Source organism: Bombina bombina, chromosome 6 (genome assembly GCF_027579735.1).
Source record: "Bombina bombina isolate aBomBom1 chromosome 6, aBomBom1.pri, whole genome shotgun sequence".
Classification (NCBI taxonomy): Eukaryota; Metazoa; Chordata; class Amphibia; order Anura; family Bombinatoridae; genus Bombina; species Bombina bombina.
Window position 1 is genome coordinate 749,510,118 of NC_069504.1, and position 25,907 is coordinate 749,536,024.

General features: G+C 40.1%; 1 protein-coding gene across 1 annotated transcript in view; it reads left to right on the forward strand.

Annotated features, from left to right (window-relative positions):
* TYK2 (tyrosine kinase 2) overlaps nt 1-25,907 on the forward strand; it is a 229,282-nt gene that overhangs the window by 161,326 nt on the left and 42,049 nt on the right. The window contains exons 17-19 of the mRNA XM_053718015.1: nt 5,763-5,913; nt 23,420-23,517; nt 23,617-23,809. Coding sequence (XP_053573990.1) covers nt 5,763-5,913; nt 23,420-23,517; nt 23,617-23,809 — 442 coding nt within the window. The remainder of the gene's footprint in view (nt 1-5,762; nt 5,914-23,419; nt 23,518-23,616; nt 23,810-25,907) is intronic.

A 25,907-nucleotide genomic window follows, 5' to 3' on the forward strand; every position in this document is an offset into this window, starting at 1 on the left:
GCTCCTCCATACAAGGAAAACGGTGGGTGGAGTTTTAAAGGGGCACTTTACACCTGCTTAAGATGTTCTGAACTAACTATTTCTGAGGAATCAAAATAAACGAATACACTGTTCATCTTACTACAAGCTCTTCAAGAAGACTCCTCAGATTTTCTCTGCTTATCCTCAGCTTGTGTTATTTTGATTCCTCAGAAACAGTTCAGAAAATTTTAAGCAGGTGTTAAGTGTCCCTTTAAAGTGGTGGGAAATGTAAGTATAGATTAATTAAAATTCTTAATCTGTGCATTCTTTTATATGTATTTGTATTTTTGTATGCAGCAACGATAGTGTCACATACCTAATATTCATTCTGTTGTTCTTATTTTCTTAATCCCCTCCTCCTGCCCACTCCATTCTTCCTTTCTTGTTTCCTGAGATGACAGTTTCACCTCACATCCAATCGGCTCGCTTGCCACACGGCATGCTAATGAAAAATGCTGGGAACTAACAACACAATTGGATGTGAGGTGCAAATATCACCTCAGGTAAAAAAAAAGTAAGTACATAAAGTAGTACAAATGTACAAGTACATATAAACAAATGTACAGGGGTCTGTTTGTTAAGAGGTGACTGGCATGTAAATTGAAATATTTTAATTCCTGCCATTAACTATGCATTATGAAGGGCCAAACCCAGCGAGTATCTCCTGTAAGAGGAGCTCAGTTAGCCCTGCACATTGTATAGTTAATTCTTATCTATATAATAAGCTCTTCTTTCAAGAAATACTCATTAGTTTGGCCCTTGATAATGCACAGTTAATGAAATATTTCAAATCACCTAAAATGCACGTGCAATTCATCTCTTTGTGAATAGATCCCTAAAAAAAATCTGATACTTAAATTTACCATCACTTTAAAAAGAATGTCTTATATATACGTTTATTGTCCCTTTAAAGGGATACTGAACCCAATTTTTTTCTTCATGATTCAGATAGAGAATGCAATTTAAATAAACTTTCTAAATTACTCCTATTATCAATTTTTCTTTGTTCTCTTTGTATGTTTATTTAAAAAAGCAGGAATGTAAGCTTACGAGCCAGCCCATCTTTGGTTTAGCACCTAGGTTGTGCTTGCTGATTGGATCGCTAAATGCAGTCACCAATCAGCTAGCGCTATCCAGGGTCTGAACCAAAAATGGGCAGGCTTGTATGCTTACATTCTTGCTTTTTCAAATAAAGATACCAAGAGAACAAAGAAAAATTGATATTAGGAGTAAATTAAAAAGATGCTTAAAATTGCATGCTCTATCTGAATCATGAAAGAAAAAAAAAATGGGTTCAGTATCCCTTTAAGTCTTGCCTTTTCCAAATCCATGTTTGCCCTACGTACTAGCTTCCACATCATCTTTGTGAAAGTAACAGTGCGCATTGAGCTTTGTTTGCAGAGAATCTGTAGTGGATGCCAATGAAAAAAAGAGTTTGAAATGCCCAACTAGGGGCATGGTACGCACCATCTATCTATGTTTATATTGCTTATAATGAGTGTTTTTTTGTTTTTGTGGTCGTCATCAGTGCTGAACCTGTCTGCCTGTTGGCAGGGGCAAGTTTTCTCCTCCAATAATAATAATAATAACTAGTATTTATATAGCGCCTTTCTGCCAATGGGACTCAAAGCGCTTTTTCAGTGCTCGCTCTCGGAATTAACCAAATCGGCAGCTGAATAGTAATATTTGTTATTATTACCTAATTTAATGGTACTCATTAGGGCTGAGTCGGCCCTGCCGGGATTTCAACCTGTGACCTTGGATCTTTTAAACAGGCATCTTTTTTTTGTAGTCCGGGCATTTACCAACTGAGCTACCAATGCATAGAAGATGATTGTACAACCTACTTCCTGCTTCGCTATCATTCCTTTTTGCCCATTCTCCTAACCCCATGGTTTAGATTTAGAATTTCTTTGATTCAAAACTTTGCATTTGCCATTCAGGAGTTTTGGAGAAACAGCCAGAGGTTCTGCATTGCACATTTTGCATTTTATTAAAGAGACATAAAAAACCCCAAACAATATTTTCATGATTCCGATAGAGCATACAATTTTAAGCAATTTACTTCTGTTTTCTTGTTATCCTTTATTTAAAAGCAGGGATGTGTCTGTAGCAGCACTAAATGGCAGCAGGTTTGCAGCAATGTTATACATTAGCAAGAGCACTAAATGGCAGCACTACTTCCTGTTATGCAGTGCTTCAGGCATGTGCACGCTACCTACCTAGGTATCTCTTCAACCAAGAACAACATGAGAACTAAGGAGATTTGATAATAGAAGTCAATTGAAAACTTTTTTTTAAATTTGTATTCTCTGTCTTTCATGAAACAAATATTTTGAGTTTCATGTCTCTTTTAATAAGAGCGGCAAGGCAAGTTTATGGCAAACATTCGGTACCGCAGTTTGATTCATAGCGAATAAAGTGGACAGAAAAGCTTCTCTCATTCACTTAGTACTTTAATGTGGCACAGCAAAACATTTTTTTGTGGTGTTTTTATGCCCACTTTCCTTCCCTTGGATTTTTGTTGTGTGCTTATTTGTACTTTTTTTTTTCTCTCCTTATGTTTACAGCAGTCTAGACTCAAGAGTCCAAAATCTGAATGATAGAGTAGGCTTGGTATAGTAACACAGGAAACACACGGCTACTGATAAAACTTCCATTGTGCAATTGTTAATGTTTCCTTCCCTGCAGACCTTGCAGTATGTGCACTGCTTTGTATCAGTGTTTCGCTTAAAGCACAGTATACATCAATTTTCATATAACTGCATGTAATAGACACTACTATAGAGAAGAATATGCACAGATACTGATATAAAAATCCAGTATAAAACCTTTTAAAAACTTACTTAGAAGCCCCCAATTTAGCACTGTTGATGAGATTAAGCTGGGACACCCACTGAAAAGGGGTGAGAGCAGACCCCCCCCCCTTCCCTACATATGAAAAGACCCATTACACAAACAGAAGCAGTCTGAAGTCTGTATACATCAGTATGCATCTAAAACTTTGGGGCTTGGTTAGGAGTCTGAAAAGCAGAACAATGTTATTTAAAAATAAGCAAAACTATACATTTTTACAAAAAAAACTCCCAGATGGGCTATATAAATGGATCATTTACAAAACATTTATGCAAAGAAAAATCTAGTGTACAATGTCCCTTTAAATGCCCCCCATCTTCCTTTTTATTGATAGGAGGGAGCCTGACATGCATGCAAATATGCACTAAAGATTACACATACCTTTCTGAATTGTTTAAGATTCCTTGTTCTCTGTAGAAAAAGCTATAGACTTCCAAGAGAGGTGTTTGCCATCTAACATTTTAAACAGGAAGTTATTGTTTAAGTTTTTTAGCTTACAAGGAAAATTTATTTTTCATATATTAGTAAAAAATCCATAAGTCTCACTGTCACCAACCAAGCATATAAATATCTTTCCAGGGTGCAAAGTTGCATAGATTAAAAACCCATTCCTGCTGTTAGGAGGTTCTATGCCGTCCTAACTGTGCGGGGCTTAAGCGCCGTTAGGACGGCATGGAACGTCCTAGCCATACTGCTGTACTGAAGCCATAAGGCCTCCTAACTGGGATCGCAGGCTGGAGGGCGTGCCTAGCGTGATAGGCACTCCCCCCTGACCAGATCCCCTCATTGAAATCACGCGATTGCATGAACGATCGTGGGATTTACATTATTTACTTATTTGTTTACATCAGAACTTTGTTCGGATGTAACAAATAAGTACCATAAGGAAGGGGTTAAATAGAACACCAAGCACTTGCTGGACATAACATAATATATAATATATTATAATAATATTGTCATTGGTACTTTGACAGAAGTAGTAACCTATAGATTATAATATACTGTGCATGCACTGTTTATAATGTAATTACCTCTCACATCTGGACTTTTAATTAGAATATTAACCAGAGAAGACTGTGTGTTATTTGTTTTGCTTTATAACTTGACTCTACAGTATGTAAAACATTTTGAATCATATCATTGATCCCAGCCTATAAATAAAGATTTCTTCCCCATGTGTTCAGTGCTGTGCTGTCACTAAAGAATGTAAGAAAAAGATTATGTGAAATTAAGCATTTGCAAAAGAGGTATATGTTGCAGTTGATGACAAAAATGGAAAGACAATATACCACAAACTAAAGGGACGTGATACCCAAATGTTGAAGGTTTTTGAAAGTGATGCAGCATAGCTGTAAAAAGCTGACTAGAAAATATCACCTGAACATCTCTATGTAAAAAGAAAAGATATTTTACCTCAAATTTCCTAAGTATTCACAACCCACTGTAACGAGACTTAAAGCAGCAAATCAGGATGTTTGTCCCAGTACTTGCAAGAAAGTGTGCGCCTGGCATGTGCAGGCACAGTCATGTTATTTTGCTATTCAGTTTAAGGAAGTTTACAATGAAATCTCCCAAGATTTTAGAGAAATCTCATAAGATCAAAGTAAAGCAGGGCCATCTCAGCACTGTTGATGCTTATTGGCTCTTGTTGGGTTTTTTGGGGGGGGGGTTTGGGTTTTTTTCAACTTGCAACTGGACAGCAGCTGAAGTATAACTGTTTACACAGCACTTACTCTGGTGAGCTGAAGAACAATTGAAGTAAAATATCTTCCCTTTTTACATAGAGATGTTCAAGTGACATTTTCATGTCAGCTTTTTACAGTTATGTTTTGAAAGTGATGCAGCATAGCTGTAAAAAGCTGACTAGAAAATATCACCTGAACATCTCTATGTAAAAAGAGAAGATATTTTACCTCACATTTCCTAAGTATTCACAACCCACTGTAACGAGACTTAAAGCAGCAAATCAGGATGTTTGTCCCAGTACTTGCAAGAAAGTGTGCGCCTGGCATGTGCAGGCACAGTCATGTTATTTTGCTATTCAGTTTAAGGAAGTTTACAATGAAATCTCCCAAGATTTTAGAGAAATCTCATAAGATCAAAGTAAAGCAGGGCCATCTCAGCACTGTTGATGCTTATTGGCTCTTGTTGGGTTTTTTTTGGGGGGGGGGTTGGGTTTTTTTCAACTTGCAACTGGACAGCAGCTGAAGTATAACTGTTTACACAGCACTTACTCTGGTGAGCTGAAGAACAATTGAAGTAAAATATCTTCCCTTTTTACATAGAGATGTTCAAGTGACATTTTCATGTCAGCTTTTTACAGTTATGTTGCATCACTTTCAAGGGATTTAGCTTATGAGTATTATGTCCCTTTACGGTGTAATAAGTGAACATAATGAAGAGCTTATATGGAGTATCTGAAGTTATAGGGAAAGTTTATTAGGAACATTACAATAAGGTAAGGTTGTAGGATCAATTTGAGTGCTAGATAAATAGTTTACAGAAAACAAACAAAAATGGATATATGGAACTTATACAGATCAATAGGAGGCTCTAAAAGGGGACATTTGTGGAGCAATAGGAGAAGCTATTGGAAAAGGTTATATGGAACAATAGTAGCATTATTTTTCAGTGGTTAAATGATGCAGCATAGCATGTTGTTATAGGGAGATGTTTTATAATGTAACTGGGGTTACTACATAATTAACTGAGAGCATCAAGTCATTGCATGAGGTTATGGATATGTCATAAGGACACTTTGTAGAGAACAACTGGAGGAATTGCATAGGGAGATAACGTGAAGCCATAGGGAGAAGGGATCATTTTGTAATATGGAGACTTCGAGAAGTAATGAAGTGTTATGTTGTTAATTTTCCATCAACCAGAAAGAGAGATTTTATGAAAAGGAGCTGGGTCTTCCAGAGCCCTCTTGCAAGGAACTTGCCAATCTAGTGGGTCAATGCCATAACTACAATGCTGCCGGAAGACCCTCTTTCCGGACTATCCTCAGAGAGCTAACTCTGCTCCAGCCAAATGGTGAGTGGTAAATATGCATCAATCAAAGACAAACCTACGTATTTTGAAATGTGTTTCTAATGTAAATTGCTTTTTGTGATTTTATAAATGTAAGTTCCAGATAACTTTCTAGGAATTTAAACACAATGGACTAGATAACTAGTTGGGCACTAAATTTTGTGCGCAAGTGATATTGGTTTTATTTTGTGTGCGTCGGAAATAGCACTAGTATTGACAGTTGAAAGTAAAGACGTTCACTCGAGCACAATCGCGATTTGCGCTTGTCGGGTTAGCGAGACTAAAGAACTCTTGTAAAGGGTAGTGAGTTAAAAAAAATTGTATAAAACACAACATACATACATTTTAAAAGTACAGTTACACAAATTTATACACTAAAAATTATTAAAAAGTTAGAAGGGCTCCTAGATATATGGTATAAGGTATTTGGCAAATAAAAGGGTTCTAGCATATATATATACACATACATAGATATCTCTAAATATATGTGTGTGTAGATATGAGTGTGTGTTTGTGTATATCTATATATATATATATATATATATATATATATATATATATATATATATGTGTGTGTGTGTATGTATATATATATATATATATATTAGGGCTGGGCGATATGGGTGAAAAATTAAATCGCAATTTAAAAAAAAAAAAAAAACGCGATTGTGATTTAATCGCTATTTTATTAAAAATTACTATAACACCTTCATTTTTCAATAAACATTTATTTAACACTACAGAATCTTACTTTACATGTTTCTCAATGTCCAATGCACTCTTGGAGCATAAAAATACAAACCACAAAATAGTTAAAATAAAATTAGCTAGTGCTACCTGTGCTGTGGTTACATAGATAGTATAAAGTCCCTTTATTTAACAGTACACTACAGAATCTTACTGTACATGTTTCTCAATGTCCAATGCACTCTTGGAGCATAAAAATTACAAACCACAAAAGAAGTTTTTTAAAAAAAAGGTCAGTAAGGCACTATAAAGTATTTGTACAATACTCACTTTATTGCTCACACTTTTGAGCTGTCCCACCGCCACACCACTGCTTGACCACCCCCACACTACTCCCAGATGACTCCCACACACTCTTCAATCTCTTCCAAAATGGCAGTTTTGCGGGCATTCTCAGGTCCACCCACGGCCGCACACTGGTCTGCCACTCATCCTCCCTCTCCGCCTCCGTTTTCAGGACAATCTGAGGATTTTTTTTTTTTTTAAATTGTGTACTCTTGCGGTTTTAAAACCGTGGCGATTAATCGAGGTTTAAAACCGCATCCGCAATTAATCATGCAGCCCTAATATATATATATATATATATATCAGAGGTGGGACCAAGTCATTGGTTTGCAAGTCACAAGTAAGTCTTGAGTCTTTGTATTTAAGTCCCGAGTCAAGACAGGCAAGTCAAGTCTCGAGTCAACAAAGGCAAGTCTAGGTTAAGTCCTCAGCTTTAAGCTTCAAATGTTCAAGAAGTCATTAGAACTCGTTGCATAATATAGAGTTGGAGTATTAATTACTGTATATGATGTATACTAATTCATATCAGGAAGGTGTTTAAAATATGTTTATCTTTTCCCAGTCCAATTTCATGTAAGGTTTAAAATTTGAAATTATGACATAAGGACAAAAAGTTGAAAAAAACAGTATTTATTGGTAAATGAGAGTAACAAAATTATTATAGAAATAACACAACTGCCAAGTACCCAAAATCCCAATTAATAGAAAAATGCTGTGCTGTCATACTCATTGAGAGAGTCAATGTGAGTGAGGATCCTTTTCTTTGAACCCTATTAGGCATTGCACTTGCAAAAGATTAAATTGGCCAAAAGTCTGTCAGACATTTGTGCACGATGGGGCCGTAGTATGATGCCACCATGGCTGAAAACACGCTCCACCGGAGCACTAGAAGCAGGGACTGGCAAGACCCTGACTTTAAATAGTGCTGGAAGAGTCTTCATGTTTGTAGCCCAGAACAAAAGAGCATTCTGACCTTCAGATATGTCAAGGTAGTGACTTAGCTGATGTGCTGGAGTGGTCCCAATGTCCTTTCTTGGTTTCTTGTGATATACTGCAAACAGCCCCACCTCATCTTCAGGCTGTGAACCTCTTTCTTTTGATCCTCAAAACAAGAAGCAGCAGATACATCCTCAACAGCATCTTGCAAGATCAGTTCTAGCAAAGAGTAAGCAAAGCAGAAAGTAACAAACAAATAATACTATTACAACTAACGATGCAGTTAGTTAAACTAAAATCTGTTTTTTGTTTCAATCATTTAAAGGGTGCCATTACAGGAACAATCTTTAAAGGATCATCTTTAAAGTGTATCCAGTCCACGGATCATCCATTACTTATGGGATATTCTCCTCCCCAACAGGACGTTGCAAGAGGATCACCCACAGCAGAGCTGTTATATAGCTCCTCCCCTCACTGTCATATCCAGTCATTCTCTTGCAACTCTCAACAAAGATGGATGTAGTAAGAGGAGTGTGGTGTATTATAGTTAGTTTTTAACTTCAATCAAAAGTTTGTTATTTTTAAATGGTACCGGAGTGTACTGTTTTATCAAAGGCAGCATTAGAAGAAGAATCTGTCTGTGATTTCTATGATCTTAGCAGAAGTAACTAAGATCCATTGCTGTTCTCACATATTCTGAGGAGTGAGGTAACTTCCTTCCTGCAATAAGGTATGTGCAGTAAACATATTTCTAGGGATGGAACTTGCTAGAAAAATGCTGCTGATACCGGATTAATGTAAGTTAAGCCTAAATGCAGTGATTTAATAGCGACTGGTATCAGGCTTATTAACAGAGATACATACTCTTATAAAAGTGTAATATAAAACGTTTGCTGGCATGTTAATCGTTTTTATATATGTTTGGTGACAAAACTTATTGGGGCCTAGTTTTTTCTCCACATGGCTGGCTTGAATTTTGCCTAGAAACAGTTTCCTGAGGTTTTCCACTGTTGTAATATGAGTGGGAGGGACCTATTTTAGCGCTTTTCTGCGCAGCTAAAATTACAGACAGAGACATTCAGCTTCCTTCTGCTTGATACAGGACATCTCTGAAGGGCTCTAAAGGCTTCAAAAGTCGTGTTTGAGGAGGGTAACAACCACAGTAGACTGTGGCAGTTGTGACTGTTTTAAAAACGTTTTTTGTCATTTATTATTCCGTTTTTGGTATTAAGGGGTTAATCATCCATTTGCAAGTGGGTGCAATGCCCTGCTAACTTGTTACATACACTGTAAAAATTTCGTTTGTGTAACTGCCTTTTTTCACTGTTATTTCAAATTTTGCAAAAAATTTTTCTCTTAAAGGCACAGTAACGTTTTTTTATATTGCTTGTTAACTCGGTTTAAAGTGTTTTCCAAGCTTGCTAGTCCCATTGCTAGTCTGTACAAACATGTCTGACACAGAGGAAACTACTTGTTCATTATGTTTAAAAGCCATGGTGGAGCCCCATAGGAGAATGTGTACTAAATGTATTGATTTCACCTTAAACAGTAAAAATCAGTCTTTATCTATAAAAGAATTGTCACCAGAGGGGTCTGTCGAGGGGGAAGTTATGCCGACTAACTCTCCCCACGTGTCGGACCCTTCGCCTCCCGCTCGAGGGACGCACGCTAATATGGCGCCAAGTACATCAGGGATGCCCATAGCGATTACTTTGCAGGACATGGCTGCAATCATGAATAATACCCTGTCACAGGTATTAGCCAGATTGCCTGAAATAAGAGGCAAGCGCGATAGCTCTGGGGTTAGACGAGATACAGAGCGCGTAGACGCTGTAAGAGCCATGTCTGATACTGCGTCACAATATGCAGAACCTGAGGACGGAGAGCTTCAGTCTGTGGGTGACGTCTCTGAATCGGGGAGACCTGATTCAGAGATTTCTCATTTTAAATTTAAGCTTGAGAACCTCCGTACATTGCTTGGGGAGGTATTAGCTGCTCTGAACGACTGTGACACAATTGCAGTGCCAGAGAAATTGTGTAGGCTGGATAAATACTATGCAGTGCCGGCGAGCACTGATGTTTTTCCAATACCTAAAAGGCTTACAGAAATCATTAGTAAGGAGTGGGATAGACCCGGTGTGCCCTTTTCCCCACCTCCTATATTTAGAAAAATGTTTCCAATAGATGCCACTACACGGGACTTATGGCAGACAGTCCCTAAGGTGGAGGGAGCAGTTTCTACTTTAGCAAAGCGTACCACTATCCCTGTCGAGGACAGTTGTGCTTTTTCAGATCCAATGGATAAAAAATTAGAAGGTTACCTTAAGAAAATGTTTATTCAACAAGGTTTTATTTTACAGCCCCTTGCATGCATTGCGCCTGTCACTGCTGCGGCGGCGTTCTGGTTTGAGGCCCTGGAAGAGGCCATCCATACAGCTCCATTGACTGAAATTATTGACAAGCTTAGAACACTTAAGCTAGCTAACTCTTTTATTTCTGATGCCGTTGTTCATTTGACTAAACTAACGGCTAAAAATTCCGGATTCGCCATCCAGGCGCGCAGGGCGCTTTGGCTTAAATCCTGGTCAGCTGATGTGACTTCGAAGTCTAAATTACTCAACATTCCTTTCAAGGGGCAGACCTTATTCGGGCCTGGTTTGAAGGAAATTATTGCTGACATTACTGGAGGTAAGGGTCATACCCTTCCTCAGGACAGGGCCAAATCAAAGGCCAAACAGTCTAATTTTCGTGCCTTTCGAAACTTCAAGGCAGGTGCAACATCAACTCCCTCTACCTCAAGACAAGAGGGAACTTTTGCTCAATCTAAGCAGGCCTGGAAACCTACCCAGGCCTGGAACAAGGGCAAGCAGGCCAGAAAGCCTGCTGCTGCCTCCAAGACAGCATGAAGGAGCGGGCCCCCTATCCGACAACGGATCTAGTAGGGGGCAGACTCTCTTCGCCCAGGCGTGGGCAAGAGATGTTCAGGATCCCTGGGCGTTGGAGATCATATCTCAGGGATATCTTCTGGACTTCAAAGCTTCTCCCCCACAAGGGAGATTTCACCTTTCAAGATTATCTGCGAACCAGATAAAGAAAGAGGCATTTCTAAGCTGCGTGCAAGACCTCCTTGTAATGGGAGTGATCCATCCAGTTCCGCGGACGGAGCAAGGACAGGGATTTTATTCAAATCCGTTTGTGGTTCCCAAAAAAGAGGGAACCTTCAGACCAATTTTGGATTTAAAGATCCTAAACAAATTCCTCAGAGTTCCATCATTCAAGATGGAAACTATTCGAACCATCCTACCCATGATCCAAGAGGGTCAGTTCATGACCACAGTGGACTTAAAGGATGCTTACCTTCACATTCCGATTTACAAGAATCATCATCGGTTCCTGAGGTTTGCCTTTCTAGACAGGCATTACCAGTTTGTAGCTCTCCCATTCGGGTTGGCTACAGCCCCAAGAATTTTTACAAAGGTTCTAAGGCCGCGAGGCATAGCGGTGGCTCCCTATCTAGACGACATCCTGATACAGGCGTCAAGCTTTCAAATTGCCAAGTCTCATACAGAGATAGTCCTGGCATTTCTGAGGTCGCATGGGTGGAAAGTGAACGAAGAAAAGAGTTCTCTATCCCCTCTCACAAGGGTTTCCTTCCTAGGGACTCTGATAGATTCTATAGAAATGAAAATTTACCTGACGGAGTCCAGGTTATCAAAACTTCTAAATGCTTGCCGTGTTCTTCACTCCATTCCGCGCCCCACGGTGGCTCAGTGCATGGAAGTAATCGGCTTAATGGTGGCGGCGATGGACATAGTGCCATTTGCGCGCCTGCATCTCAGACCGCTGCAATTATGCATGCTCAGCCAGTGGAATGGGGATTACAAAGATTTGTCCCCTCTACTAAATCTGGACCAGGAAACCAGAGCTTCTCTTCTCTGGTGGTTATCTCGGATCCATCTGTCCAAAGGTATGACCTTTCGCAGGCCAGATTGGACCATTGTAACAACAGACGCCAGCCTTCTAGGTTGGGGTGCAGTCTGGAACTCCCTGAAGGCTCAGGGCTCATGGACTCAGGAGGAGAAACTCCTTCCAATAAATATTCTGGAGTTAAGAGCAATATTCAATGCTCTTCTGGCTTGGCCTCAGTTAGCAACACTGAGGTTCATCAGATTTCAGTCGGACAACATCACGACTGTGGCTTACATCAACCATCAAGGAGGGACCAGGAGTTCCCTAGCGATGTCAGAAGTCTCCAAGATAATTTGCTGGGCAGAGACTCACTCTTGCCACCTGTCAGCGATCCATATCCCAGGGGTAGAGAACTGGGAGGCGGATTTTCTAAGTCGTCAGACTTTTCATCCAGGGGAGTGGGAACTCCATCCGGAGGTGTTTGCTCAATTGGTTCTCCGTTGGGGCAAACCAGAACTGGATCTCATGGCGTCTCGCCAGAACGCCAAGCTTCCTTGTTACGGATCCAGGTCCAGGGACCCAGAAGCGGCACTGATAGATACTCTAGCAGCGCCTTGGTTCTTCAACCTGGCTTATGTGTTTCCACCGTTTCCTCTGCTCCCTCGTCTGATTGCCAAAATCAGACAGGAGAGAGCTTCGGTGATATTGATAGCGCCTGCGTGGCCACGCAGGACCTGGTATGCAGACCTAGTGGACATGTCATCCTTTCCACCATGGACTCTGCCTCTGAGACAAGACCTTCTAATACAAGGTCCCTTCAATCATCCGAATCTACTTTCTCTGAGACTGACTGCATGGAGATTGAACGCTTGATCCTATCAAAGCGTGGCTTCTCCGAGTCAGTAATTAATACCTTAATACAGGCGCGAAAGCCTGTCACCAGGAAAATTTACCACAAGATATGGCATAAATATCTTCATTGGTGTGAATCCAAGAATTACTCATGGAGTAGGGTTAGGATTCCTAGAATATTGTCCTTCCTCCAAGAGGGCTTGGATAAAGGATTATCAGCTAGTTCTTTAAAGGGACAGATTTCTGCTCTGTCTATTCTTTTACACAAGCGTCTGGCAGACGTTCCAAACGTTCAGGCATTTTGTCAGGCTTTAGTTAGAATTAAGCCTGTGTTTAAACCTGTTGCTCCCCCATGGAGCTTAAACTTAGTTCTTACAGTTCTTCAAGGAGTTCCGTTTGAACCCCTTCATTCTATTGATATCAAACTTCTATCATGGAAAGTTCTTTTTCTGATGGCTATTTCCTCTGCTCGAAGAGTCTCGGAGTTATCTGCCTTACATTGTGATTCTCCTTATCTGATCTTTCATTCAGATAAAGTAGTTCTGCGTACAAAACCTGGGTTTTTACCTAAGGTGGTTTCTAACAAGAATATCAATCAAGAGATTGTTGTTCCGTCATTATGCCCTAATCCTTCATCAAAGAAGGAACGTCTTTTGCATAATCTAGACGTAGTCCGTGCATTGAAGTTTTACTTGCAGGCTACTAAAGATTTTCGTCAAACATCTAACCTGTTTGTTGTTTACTGTGGACAGAGGAGAGGTCAAAAGGCCTCGGCAACCTCTCTGTCTTTTTGGCTTCGGAGTATAATCCGTTTAGCGTATGAGACTGCTGGACAGCAGCCCCCTGAAAGAATTACAGCTCATTCTACTAGAGCTGTGGCTTCCACCTGGGCCTTTAAAAATGAAGCCTCTGTTGAACAGATTTGCAAGGCTGCGACTTAGTCTTCGCTTCATACCTTTTCAAAATTTTACAAATTTGATACTTTTGCTTCTTCGGAGGCTGTTTTTGGGAGAAAGGTTCTTCAGGCAGTGGTTCCTTCCATTTGAGTTCCTGCCTTGTCCCTCCCATCATCCGTGTACTTTAGCTTTGGTATTGGTATCCCATAAGTAATGGATGATCCGTGGACTGGATACACTTAACAAGAGAAAACATAATTTATGCTTACCTGATAAATTTATTTCTCTTGTAGTGTATCCAGTCCACGGCCCGTCCTGTCCTTTTAAGGCAGTTCTAAATTTTAATCAAATTTCAGTCACCACTGCACCCTATGGTTTCTCCTTTCTCGGTTTGTTTCGGTCGAATGACTGGATATGACAGTGAGGGGAGGAGCTATATAACAGCTCTGCTGTGGGTGATCCTCTTGCAACGTCCTGTTGGGGAGGAGAATATCCCATAAGTAATGGATGATCCGTGGACTGGATACACTACAAGAGAAATACATTTATCAGGTAAGCATAAATTATGTTTTTCTCCAACATAGGTGTGTCCGGTCCACGGCGTCATCCTTACTTGTGGGATATTCTCTTCCCCAACAGGAAATGGCAAAGAGCCCAGCAAAGCTGGTCACATGATCCCTCCTAGGCTCCGCCTTCCCCAGTCATTCTCTTTGCCGTTGCACAGGCAACATCTCCACGGAGATGGCTTAGAGTTTTTTGGTGTTTAAATGTAGTTTTATTCTTCAATCAAGAGTTTGTTATTTTAAAATAGTGCTGGTATGTACTATTTACTCTGAAACAGAAAAGAGATGAAGATTTCTGTTTGTAAGAGGAAGATGATTTTAGCAACCGTTACTAAAATCGATGGCTGTTTCCACACAGGACTGTTGAGATGAAGTAACTTCAGTTGGGGGAAACAGTGGGCAGACTTTGCTGCTTGAGGTATGACACATTTCTAACAAGACTTGGTAATGCTGGAAGCTGTCATTTTCCCTATGGGATCCGGTAAGCCATTTTCTTAGTTTAAATATAAGAATAAAGGGCTTCACAAGGGCTTTAAAGACTGGTAGACATTTTTCTGGGCTAAAACGATTACTTTATAAGCATATTTAATGGATTATAACTTTGAAGGGTTATTTTAATCTTGGGAATTGTATTAAAAAAACGGCAGGCACTGTATTGGACACCTTTTTCACTGGGGGCCTTTGCTAGTCATAGGCAGAGCCTCATTTTCGCGCCACTAATGCGCAGTTGTTTTTGGAAAGCAAGGCATGCAGATGCATGTGTGAGGAGCTCAGATCCACTGAAAAAGCTTATTGAAGGCGTCATTTGGTATCGTATTCCCCTCTGGGCTTGGTTGGGTCTCAGCAAAGCAGATACCAGGGACTGTATAGGGGTTAAATGTAAAAACGGCTCCGGTTCCGTTATTTTAAGAGTTAAAGCTTTCAAATTTGGTGTGCAATACTTTTAAGGCTTTAAGACACTGTGGTGAAATTTTGGTGAATTTTGAACAATTCCTTCATACTTTTTCACATATTCAGTAATAAAGTGTGTTCAGTTTAAAATTTAAAGTGACAGTAACGGTTTTATTTTAAAACGTTTTTTGTTCTTTGTTATCAAGTTTATGCCTATTAACATGTCTGAACCATCAGATAGACGATGTTCTGTATGTTCGGAAGCCAAGGTTCCTCTCCATTTAAATATATGTGATGAATGTGATAAACAAAGTAGGGACAATGATGCCACTGATAATAATGTTGCCCAAAATGATTCCTTAAGTGAGGGGAGTAAGCATGGTACTGCATCATCTCCTTCTATGTCTACCCAAGTCTTGCCCACTCAGGAGGTCCCTAGTTCATCTAGTGCGCCAATCCTCCTTACTATGCAACAATTAACGGCTGTAATGGATAATTCTATTAAAAACATTTTAGCCAAAATGCCCACTTATCAGCGAAAGCGCGACTGCTCTGTTTTAGATACTGAAGAGCATGAGGACGCTGATGATAATGGTTCTGACACGCCCTTACACCAGTCTGAAGGGGTCAGGGAGGTTTTGTCTGAGGGAGAAATTTCAGATTCAGGAAAAATTTCTCAACAAGCTGAACCTGACGTTATTACATTCAAATTTAAATTGGAACATCTCCGCGCTCTGCTTAAGGAGGTGTTATCTACTCTGGATGATTGTGACAATTTGGTCATTCCAGAGAAATTATGTAAGATGGACAAGTTCCTAGAGGTCCCGGTGCCCCCCGAAGCTTTTCCTATACCCAAGCGGGTGGCGGACATTGTAAATAAAGAATGGGAAAGGCCCGGCATACCTTTTGTCCCTCCCCCTATATTTAAGAAATTATTTCCTATGGTCGACCCCAGAAAGGACTTATGGCAGACAGTCCCCAAGGTCGAGGGGGCGGTTTCTACTCTAAACAAACGCACTACTATCCCTATAGAAGATAGTTGTGCTTTCAAAGATCCTATGGATAAAAAGTTAGAGGGTTTGCTTAAAAAGATGTTTGTTCAGCAAGGTTACCTTCTACAACCAATTTCATGCATTGTTCCTGTCACTACAGCAGCGTGTTTCTGGTTCGAAGAACTAGAAAAGTCGCTCAATAAAGAATCTTCTTATGAGGAGGTTATGGACAGAGTTCACGCACTTAAATTGGCTAACTCTTTTACCTTAGACGCCACTTTGCAATTAGCTAGATTAGCGGCGAAAAAATCAGGTTTTGCTATTGTGGCGCGCAGAGCGCTTTGGCTAAAGTCTTGGTCAGCGGATGTGTCCTCCAAGAACAAATTGCTTAACATCCCTTTCAAGGGGAAAACGCTGTTTGGCCCTGACTTGAAAGAGATTATTTCAGACATCACTGGGGGAAAGGGCCACGCCCTTCCTCAGGATAGGTCTTTTAAGGCTAAAAATAAACCAAATTTTCGTCCCTTTCGCAGAAACGGACCAGCCTCAAATTCTACATCCTCTAAGCAAGAGGGTAATACTTCTCAAACCAAGCCAGCCTGGAGACCGATGCAAGGCTGGAACAAGGGTAAGCAGGCCAAGAAGCCTGCTACCGCTACTAAGACAGCATGAGATGTTGGCCCCCGATCCGGGACCGGATCTGGTGGGGGGCAGACTCTCTCTCTTCGCTCAGGCTTGGGCAAGAGATGTTCAGGATCCTTGGGCGCTTGAAATAGTTTCTCAAGGTTATCTCCTGGAATTCAAGGAACTACCCCCAAGGGGAAGGTTCCACAGGTCTCAATTGTCTTCAGACCACATAAAAAAACAGGCATTCTTACATTGTGTAGAAGACCTGTTAAAAATGGGAGTGATTCATCCTGTTCCATTAGGAGAACAAGGGATGGGGTTTTACTCCAATCTGTTCATAGTTCCCAAAAAAGAGGGAACATTCAGACCAATTTTGGATCTCAAGATCCTAAACAAATTTCTCAGGGTTCCATCGTTCAAAATGGAAACCATTCGGACAATTCTTCCTACCATCCAGGAAGGTCAATTCATGACCACGGTGGATTTAAAGGATGCGTATCTACATATTCCTATCCACAAGGAACATCATCGGTTCCTAAGGTTCGCCTTTCTGGACAAGCATTACCAGTTTGTGGCTCTTCCATTCGGATTAGCCACTGCTCCAAGGATTTTCACAAAGGTACTAGGGTCCCTTCTAGCGGTGCTAAGACCAAGGGGCATTGCAGTAGTACCTTACTTGGACGACATACTGATTCAAGCGTCGTCTCTGCCACAAGCAAAGGCTCATACGGACATTGTCCTAGCCTTTCTCAGATCTCACGGGTGGAAAGTGAACGTAGAAAAAAGTTCTCTATCCCCGTCAACAAGAGTTCCCTTCTTGGGAACAATATTAGACTCCTTAGAAATGAAGATTTTTCTGACAGAGGCCAGAAAATCAAAACTTCTAAGCTCTTGTCAAGTACTTCATTCTGTTCTTCTTCCTTCCATTGCGCAGTGCATGGAAGTAATAGGTTTGATGGTTGCGGCAATGGACATAGTTCCTTTTGCGCGAATTCATCTAAGACCATTACAACTGTGCATGCTCAGACAGTGGAATGGGGATTATACAGACTTGTCTCCGACGATCCAAGTAGATCAGAGGACCAGAGATTCACTCCGTTGGTGGCTGACCCTGGACAACCTGTCACAAGGGATGAGCTTCCGCAGACCAGAGTGGGTCATTGTCACGACCGACGCCAGTCTGGTGGGCTGGGGCGCGGTCTGGGAACCCCTGAAAGCTCAGGGTCTATGGTCTCGGGAAGAATCTCTTCTCCCGATAAACATTCTGGAACTAAGAGCGATATTCAATGCTCTCAAGGCTTGGCCTCAACTAGCAAAGGCCAAATTCATAAGGTTTCAGTCAGACAACATGATGACTGTTGCATATATCAACCATCAGGGGGGAACAAGGAGTTCCCTGGCGATGGAAGAAGTGACCAAAATAATTCGATGAGCGGAGATTCACTCCTGCCACTTGTCTGCAATCCACATCCCAGGAGTGGAAAATTGGGAAGCGGATTTTCTGAGTCGTCAGACATTTCATCCGGGGGAGTGGGAACTCCATCCGGAAATCTTTGCCCAAATAACTCAATTATGGGGCATTCCAGACATGGATCTGATGGCGTCTCGTCAGAACTTCAAGGTTCCTTGCTACGGGTCCAGATCCAGGGATCCCAAGGCGACTCTAGTAGATGCACTAGTAGCGCCCTGGACCTTCCACCTAGCTTATGTATTCCCACCGTTTCCTCTCATTCCCAGGCTGGTAGCCAGGATCAATCAGGAGAGGGCTTCGGTGATCTTGATAGCTCCTGCATGGCCACGCAGAACTTGGTATGCAGACCTGGTGAATATGTCATCGGCTCCACCATGGAAGCTACCTTTGAGACAGGACCTTCTTGTTCAAGGTCCGTTCGAACATCCGAATCTGGCCTCACTCCAACTGACTGCTTGGAGATTGAACGCTTGATTTTATCAAAGCGTGGGTTCTCAGATTCTGTCATTGATACTCTTATTCAGGCTAGAAAGCCTGTAACTAGAAAAATTTACCATAAAATATGGAAAAAAATATATCTGTTGGTGCGAATCTAAAGGATTCCCATGGAACAAGATTAAGATTCCTAAGATTCTATCCTTTCTACAAGAGGGTTTGGAGAAAGGATTATCTGCAAGTTCTTTGAAGGGACAGATTTCTGCTTTATCTGTTTTACTTCACAAAAAGCTGGCGGCTGTGCCAGATGTTCAAGCTTTTGTTCAGGCTCTGGTTAGAATCAAGCCTGTTTACAAACCTTTGACTCCTCCTTGGAGTCTCAATTTAGTTCTTTCAGTTCTTCAAGGGGTTCCGTTTGAACCCTTACATTCCGTAGATATTAAGTTATTATCTTGGAAAGTTTTGTTTTTGGTTGCAATTTCTTCTGCTAGAAGAGTTTCAGAGTTATCTGCTCTGCAGTGTTCTCCTCCTTATCTGGTGTTCCATGCAGATAAGGTGGTTTTGCGTACTAAACCTGGTTTTCTTCCGAAAGTTGTTTCTAACAAAAATATTAACCAGGAGATAGTTGTGCCTTCTTTGTGTCCGAATCCAGTTTCAAAGAAGGAACGTTTGTTGCACAATTTGGATGTAGTTCGTGCTCTAAAATTCTATTTAGAGGCTACAAAGGATTTCAGACAAACATCTTCCTTGTTTGTTGTTTATTCTGGTAAAAGGAGAGGTCAAAAAGCAACTTCTACCTCTCTCTCTTTTTGGCTTAAAAGCATCATCCGATTGGCTTATGAGACTGCCGGACGGCAGCCTCCTGAAAGAATCACAGCTCACTCCACTAGGGCTGTGGCTTCCACATGGGCCTTCAAGAACGAGGCTTCTGTTGATCAGATATGTAAGGCAGCGACTTGGTCTTCACTGCACACTTTTACCAAATTTTACAAATTTGATACTTTTGCTTCTTCGGAGGCTATTTTTGGGAGAAAGGTTTTGCAAGCCGTGGTGCCTTCCATTTAGGTGACCTGATTTGCTCCCTCCCATCATCCGTGTCCTAAAGCTTTGGTATTGGTTCCCACAAGTAAGGATGACGCCGTGGACCGGACACACCTATGTTGGAGAAAACAGAATTTATGCTTACCTGATAAATTACTTTCTCCAACGGTGTGTCCGGTCCACGGCCCGCCCTGGTTTTTTAATCAGGTCTGATGAGTTATTTTCTCTAACTACAATCACCACGGTATCATATGATTTCTCCTATGCATATTCCTCCTTTACGTCGGTCGAATGACTGGGGAAGGCGGAGCCTAGGAGGGATCATGTGACCAGCTTTGCTGGGCTCTTTGCCATTTCCTGTTGGGGAAGAGAATATCCCACAAGTAAGGATGACGCCGTGGACCGGACACACCGTTGGAGAAAGTAATTTATCAGGTAAGCATAAATTCTGGGTTTTTTTCATGGTTCAGATAGAGCATGCAATTTTAAACAGCTTTCTAATTTACTCCTATTATCAATTTTCCTTTGTTCTCTTGGTATCTTTATTTAAAAAGAAGGAATGTAAGTTTAGGAATAAGCCCAATTTTGGTTCAGACCCTGGATAGCGCTTGCTGAACTAAAAATGGACTGGCTCCAAAGCTTAACATTCTGGCTTTTAAAATGAAGAAACCAAGAAGTAAGAGAATGAAGAAAAATTGACAATAGGAGTAAATTAGAAAGTTGTTTAAAATTGCATGCTCTATCTGAATCATGAAATAAAAAAATGGGTTTAATATCCCTTTAAAGCATGATAATATTTACCCTTCACTTTTTGTGCAACCACTTCCTTGACTTCAGGGTTAACAAGCATGTGATGCTCTACCCACTGCAGTGAAAAAGCTGGATCCAAGATAGCTGCTTTTAGGTTGATTGGGTCTGAAAAATGCACAGTGGTTCCATCTTTTGTGCTTGCCATTTTCACATTGGCAAAGATTCCAAGCAAACTTTTGATCAGAGATGAGTGCAGACTTCTGACCAGGCTAGTTAAGAAACAGACCTGAGACTTCAGCTTCTCCAAGTGGTGATTCAGAGCAAGAACAGATGGAACAACAGAGCTGATTGTCACCATTTTCTCCCCCTGAGTCAAATCTGTTCCTTCTACAAATGGCTTCAGGATGTCCACCAACTCCTTCAATTGATGCCACTCCCTTGATGTGAACAACAATTCCTTATATCCAGACTTTTCCAGAACACAACAGATCTTTTGATGATCACATTCAATTACTGCCTGTACCTGTCTCAGTGTTGAGTTCCACCTTGTGTTAACAGCAGCTGGAATCCTTCTTTCTCCAAATTCAGACTGAAAATGTCTTTGAATGTTGTGCTTTTGTGAAGCAATGAGCTGATTTTGGATAATTTTGAGAGAGCCCACAACATCACTTTTGTTTCTTTCAAGCCGCCCCCCACTATGAGCTGAAGCATGTGGGCGAAACACTGAAGCCGTGGTTTACTTGCCATAACCGCATCCAGGGATTGCTGCTCCTCTTGGCTTAGGTCATTGCAGAGCTTGTGGATCATCAAGTTGTTCCTCATCATGTATGTCTTCTTGTTCAGTGGGGAAGCACACAGTGAAGGCTTTCTTCATTGTGGCCGCATTATCACTAATAATATAGTCTTATTTATCTTTAATGCTGAAATCAACACAAATGGGCCTGGATCATGTCCAGCATACGCTGTCAGCATTTATCATTGCACAAGCATGTTGTGTGAAATGATTGTGCAATGCCGCCCCTGCACATTCGTGGCCGCTAGCAGGGGGTGTCAATAATCCTGATCGGGATGCTTGCTATCCGCCACCTCAGAGGTGGAAGATGAGTTAAGGAGCAGCGGTCGCTGCTTCTTAACTTTTGTTTCCGGCGAGACTTAAGGCGTGCGCAGAAACTGCTGCATTCGCAGCATGATAAATCGGCCCCATGGTCTCAAAATGGCTTACTTATTAAATATCTTGGGGTTTAATTAAAACAAAAATGAGTTGGGTATTTTAAATATATTATTTTGTTTGTCATTCTCCAGGGACCATCCTAGGTCATAACTCTGACCTTTAGAATGTATAAAGACTTGGCAAGTCATAGGGCTCAAGTCATTGCTATCAAAGTCTAAGTTAAGTCACAAGTGTTCCTTGATCAAGTCGAGTCACAAGTTATCAAATTTGTGACTTGAGTCCAAGGCAAGGCAGATCATGCGACTCAAGTCCACATCTCTGATATATATATATATATATATATATATATATATATATATAAAAATATATATATATGTGTGTGTGTGTGTGTGTGTACAAGACATTAAAAATCATATTTATTCATCTTTAATATTTTATAATATGTTTAACTTTGTATATACTGTAAATATTTTATATTCTAAATAGCAAATCGCGTTTAACGCTGTGTCGGGATAGCGCACTTCAATACAGATATCTTACGACGCATTATGTATTTTTTTATCACTTATATAATAACATAGTAACATGTTACTATGTTACTATGTTATTATATAAGTGATAAAAAAATACAAATGTATTTTAATGATTTTTTTTAGAATTTTGTAGAACCTCTTTAATAATTATTAATAATTTTTACATTATTTTTATATTTAACCTCTTCACTACCCAGAATTTCAGAGAAGAAATTGCCCAAGAATTTTTAGCATTTTTGCTATCACTCCATTTAAACAGAAATATAGCCTTGTTTTGTTTTTTATTTACCTATTAAAACTATATTAACCCAAGGTATTGATCTAAGCCCATTTTGTTATATTTTATGCCACAATTTTTACTGCCAAATGCGATCATATAATTTTTTTTTTTTTACTTTTTCACAAACTTTTGTTTTTTCACTGAAATTATTTACATACCGCTTGTGCAGTATGACAACCATGACACAAATGGTTGTAAAAGCTTCTCTGTGATCCCCTTTGTTCAGAAATAGCAGGCTTATATGGCTTTGCCATTAGTTTTTGATTATAAGAAGGCTAGCGAAGTTAAAACTCAAGCGGAAGCGCTAAATAGTGCCACACTTTTAATCTAGCTCAATGTAATTAGTTTGGTAAATCAAAAACAAACTTTAAAGGGCCATTATGCATAGAAATGCATAATCAAATGCAAAAAAAGATAATGCAATAGTATTTAGTCTGAATTTCAATTGCGTAGTAGATTGGTTTTCTGACAAATTTCAACGTTAGAGCTGTTTTCCTTCCCCCTGCGTCATGTGACAGCCATCTGCCAATCACAAAATGCAAACACGTATAAACTGAATTCTTGCACATGCTTGTACCTCAGAAAGTGTGCATATAAAAATATTGTGCACATTTAAATCTTAATCATGAAAGTTTAATTTTTACTTTAGTTTCCTTTAAACATCTTAGTTAGTCAAGCTCAGGAAACTGTAGTTTTATTTACCAAGCTGAAGGTGTGGAGAAGAAAAAAAATAGTGTCACCGTCTTGGGGACACAATAACAGAGCTCCTGGTCAACTCGCAATTTTCTGGAGTTTCCATAGTAGAAACTCTGTATTTTTGTCCCTCCTTCTTCCATAAAGGTCTGTCTCTCAGACTAACCCAAAACCCTGACCTTAGATCACTTGGATGCTAATGTTGAATTACTTACCTTGATCCTTGATTGGCCGAACTGTGCCCAGTAATAACTAGACCTTGAAAACTTTGCTTTCGCACTGGCGCTGCCTCTTACAAAGCTGCAAATGTAATAATTTCAAAAGAAATGCAACTATAAGTGAATGATATTTTTTTAATGAGATTGGCAAAGGTATTCCTCCAAAATAACCCAGTAAAATTGAGTGGATTTGTAATTTTGTTTCATTGTTTTCTACAGACCTTTCTGATATTGCCTCGATTAGCCCAGATTATAGCATCACAGATCCCACAGTGTTTCAGAAACGATACTTGAAAAAAATCCGCGAGTTGGGAGAGGTATATATTCTATTATTATTGCATAGCATTGTTCTCTCTTGGTTTTTAACTAGTATTTAAAATATTAACCTGTAAAACGCACAATTTCCCCCACATCAGGGACACTTTGGAAAAGTGACTCTGTACTGCTATGACCCAAACAATGATGGGACTGGGGAAATGGTGGCCGTGAAGTCACTAAAGTCTGGATGTAGTCAGCAGCTGGAGACCAGTTGGAAAGGAGAGATCAAGATACTAAAGACCCTTTACCATGAAAATATTGTAAAATACAAAGGGTGCTGCAGTGAGCAAGGTTAGTATAAAAACTGTATTTTTTAGAAAAAAATAAGAAATGCACAGCCCACCCTAGATTATCTAATTTGATCTAGGATGTTTTCTCTCCCCCCCCCCTCTCTTTCATCCTGGTCTTGCCTACTTGGCTTTGAGAAGTATTAACGGTTCACAATGTTCCATTCTTATAATAATATTCTTGTTATAAGATCTTTTCATTATAATGTTAAATAACTGATTTTGAAAGTTCTATCTATTCCATTTCTGAAGACACTGGACTGAAGACCAACAGGATAAGTTGAATTTTATTTTTCCATTACAATATTACAAGAAAAGATTTAGGATGCTTATCAACAAAGGATATTCTTTTCTGAAGAAATATAATGTCTATGTACCTATATACAGATGATTTTGTATTTTATTTATGTACATCAATAAAACTTATTTAGAACAGAAAAAAAAATTAGAAATGCATTATACTGGCCTCAATTTTAATTAATTGTTTATCTACATGGACAAGAGTTTGGTGTTTAAATGTATATACATTTCGCAACTAGGTTAAAAGCTTGTAGTATAGGGCTGGATTTAGCTCCAAGGAACGCAAAGGCAACTGGCATCTCTTAATAGTAGTATGGAGCAGAAATTTTCTTAATCACAATTTGTGCGATAAAGATATCACCATTGTACTTGTTCTGAACTTGGGATACACCGTTGGTGGATTTTATATAATCTAAGGGAAAAGGTTTCTCTGAACATCTTCAGAATCAAATATACTCACTGGCCAGTGATGTGCAGTCACTAGAGGCAGGTGAGGCAGGGCTTCACCTCTCATATGGGCAAAAATATATATTTTTTTGTTGCAAGGTCTGCCCACCATTACACAACATGCTGCGCCACCTACTGGATGAAAGTGGTTAAGATCATTGCATGGCACATAAGTGCTTATTTGAGGCAGTCCTATTTGGGCTGACCCAATCCAGTGAGAGGCATTAGTAAGTGGAACTTAGGTTTGGGGCTGGATGTTAAATGATATAAAAGAAAACAAAAACGGAAAAAACAACTTTCATTTATTTTGTTGCTGCCCTGTTCAGCTGTAAGCTTTGATTCAATAAAAAAGAGAGTTCAGTACTTCCCCTCCAAGTGCAGTGGAATGTTCCACTGTCACTTCCTTACAGAGCAGTAAGAGATGCAGACTTGCAGTGTTTTAGCCACATTTTATTGAAGTAAGTTCTGCAACCTTAGATTTTACTGAAAGGGATTCTGTTAGTGAAAATGATCATTTAATGAATGTGGTTTAGTGTTTTTTGTTTTTTTACTCTTTTACAGCAGTTTAAAGATCGTTTTTGTATTTTATTTACTCAAAGTTTACAGTCACCCATTACCTTAGCAGCTTACCTCTGTACTTCACACTAGTTTATAGTCTCACTTTCTGAACTCTCTGTAGCTCTGCTGTTTTATTACTTAAAAATGCAGTGGTCCCTCTCCCCTCCCCCCCCCCCCTTGTGTGTGTCTCTCTCTATAACTATCCATCTCTCTCCTTATGTGTCGTTCTCCCAATTGGTCTCTTTCTCTCTCTGTCTCTCTTCCTCCCCCTCTGACTCTCTCATCCCTTATGTGTCTCTCTAACCCTCTGTGTGTGATTGTGTCTCTCTCTCTTTCTCTAACCCTCTGTGTGTGATTGTGTCTCTCTCTCTTTCTCTAACCCTCTGTGTGTGATTGTGTCTCTCTCTCTCTCTCTCTTTCTAACCCTCTGTGTGTGATTGTGTCTCTCTCTCTTTCTCTCTCTCTAACCCTCTGTGTGTGATGGTGTCTCTCTCTCTTTCTCTAACCCTCTGTGTGTGATTGTGTCTCTCTCTCTTTCTCTAACCCTCTGTGTGTGATTGTGTCTCCTCTCTTTCTCTAACCCTCTGTGTGTGATTGTGTCTCTCTCTCTTTCTCTCTCTAACCCTCTGTGTGTGATTGTGTCTCTCTCTCTTTCTCTCTCTCTCTAACCCTCTGTGTGTGATTGTGTCTCTCTCTCTTTCTCTAACCATCTGTGTGTGATTGTCTCTCTCTCTCTTTCTCTCTCTCTCTTTCTAACCCTCTGTGTGTGATTGTGTCTCTCTCTTTCTCTCTCTCTC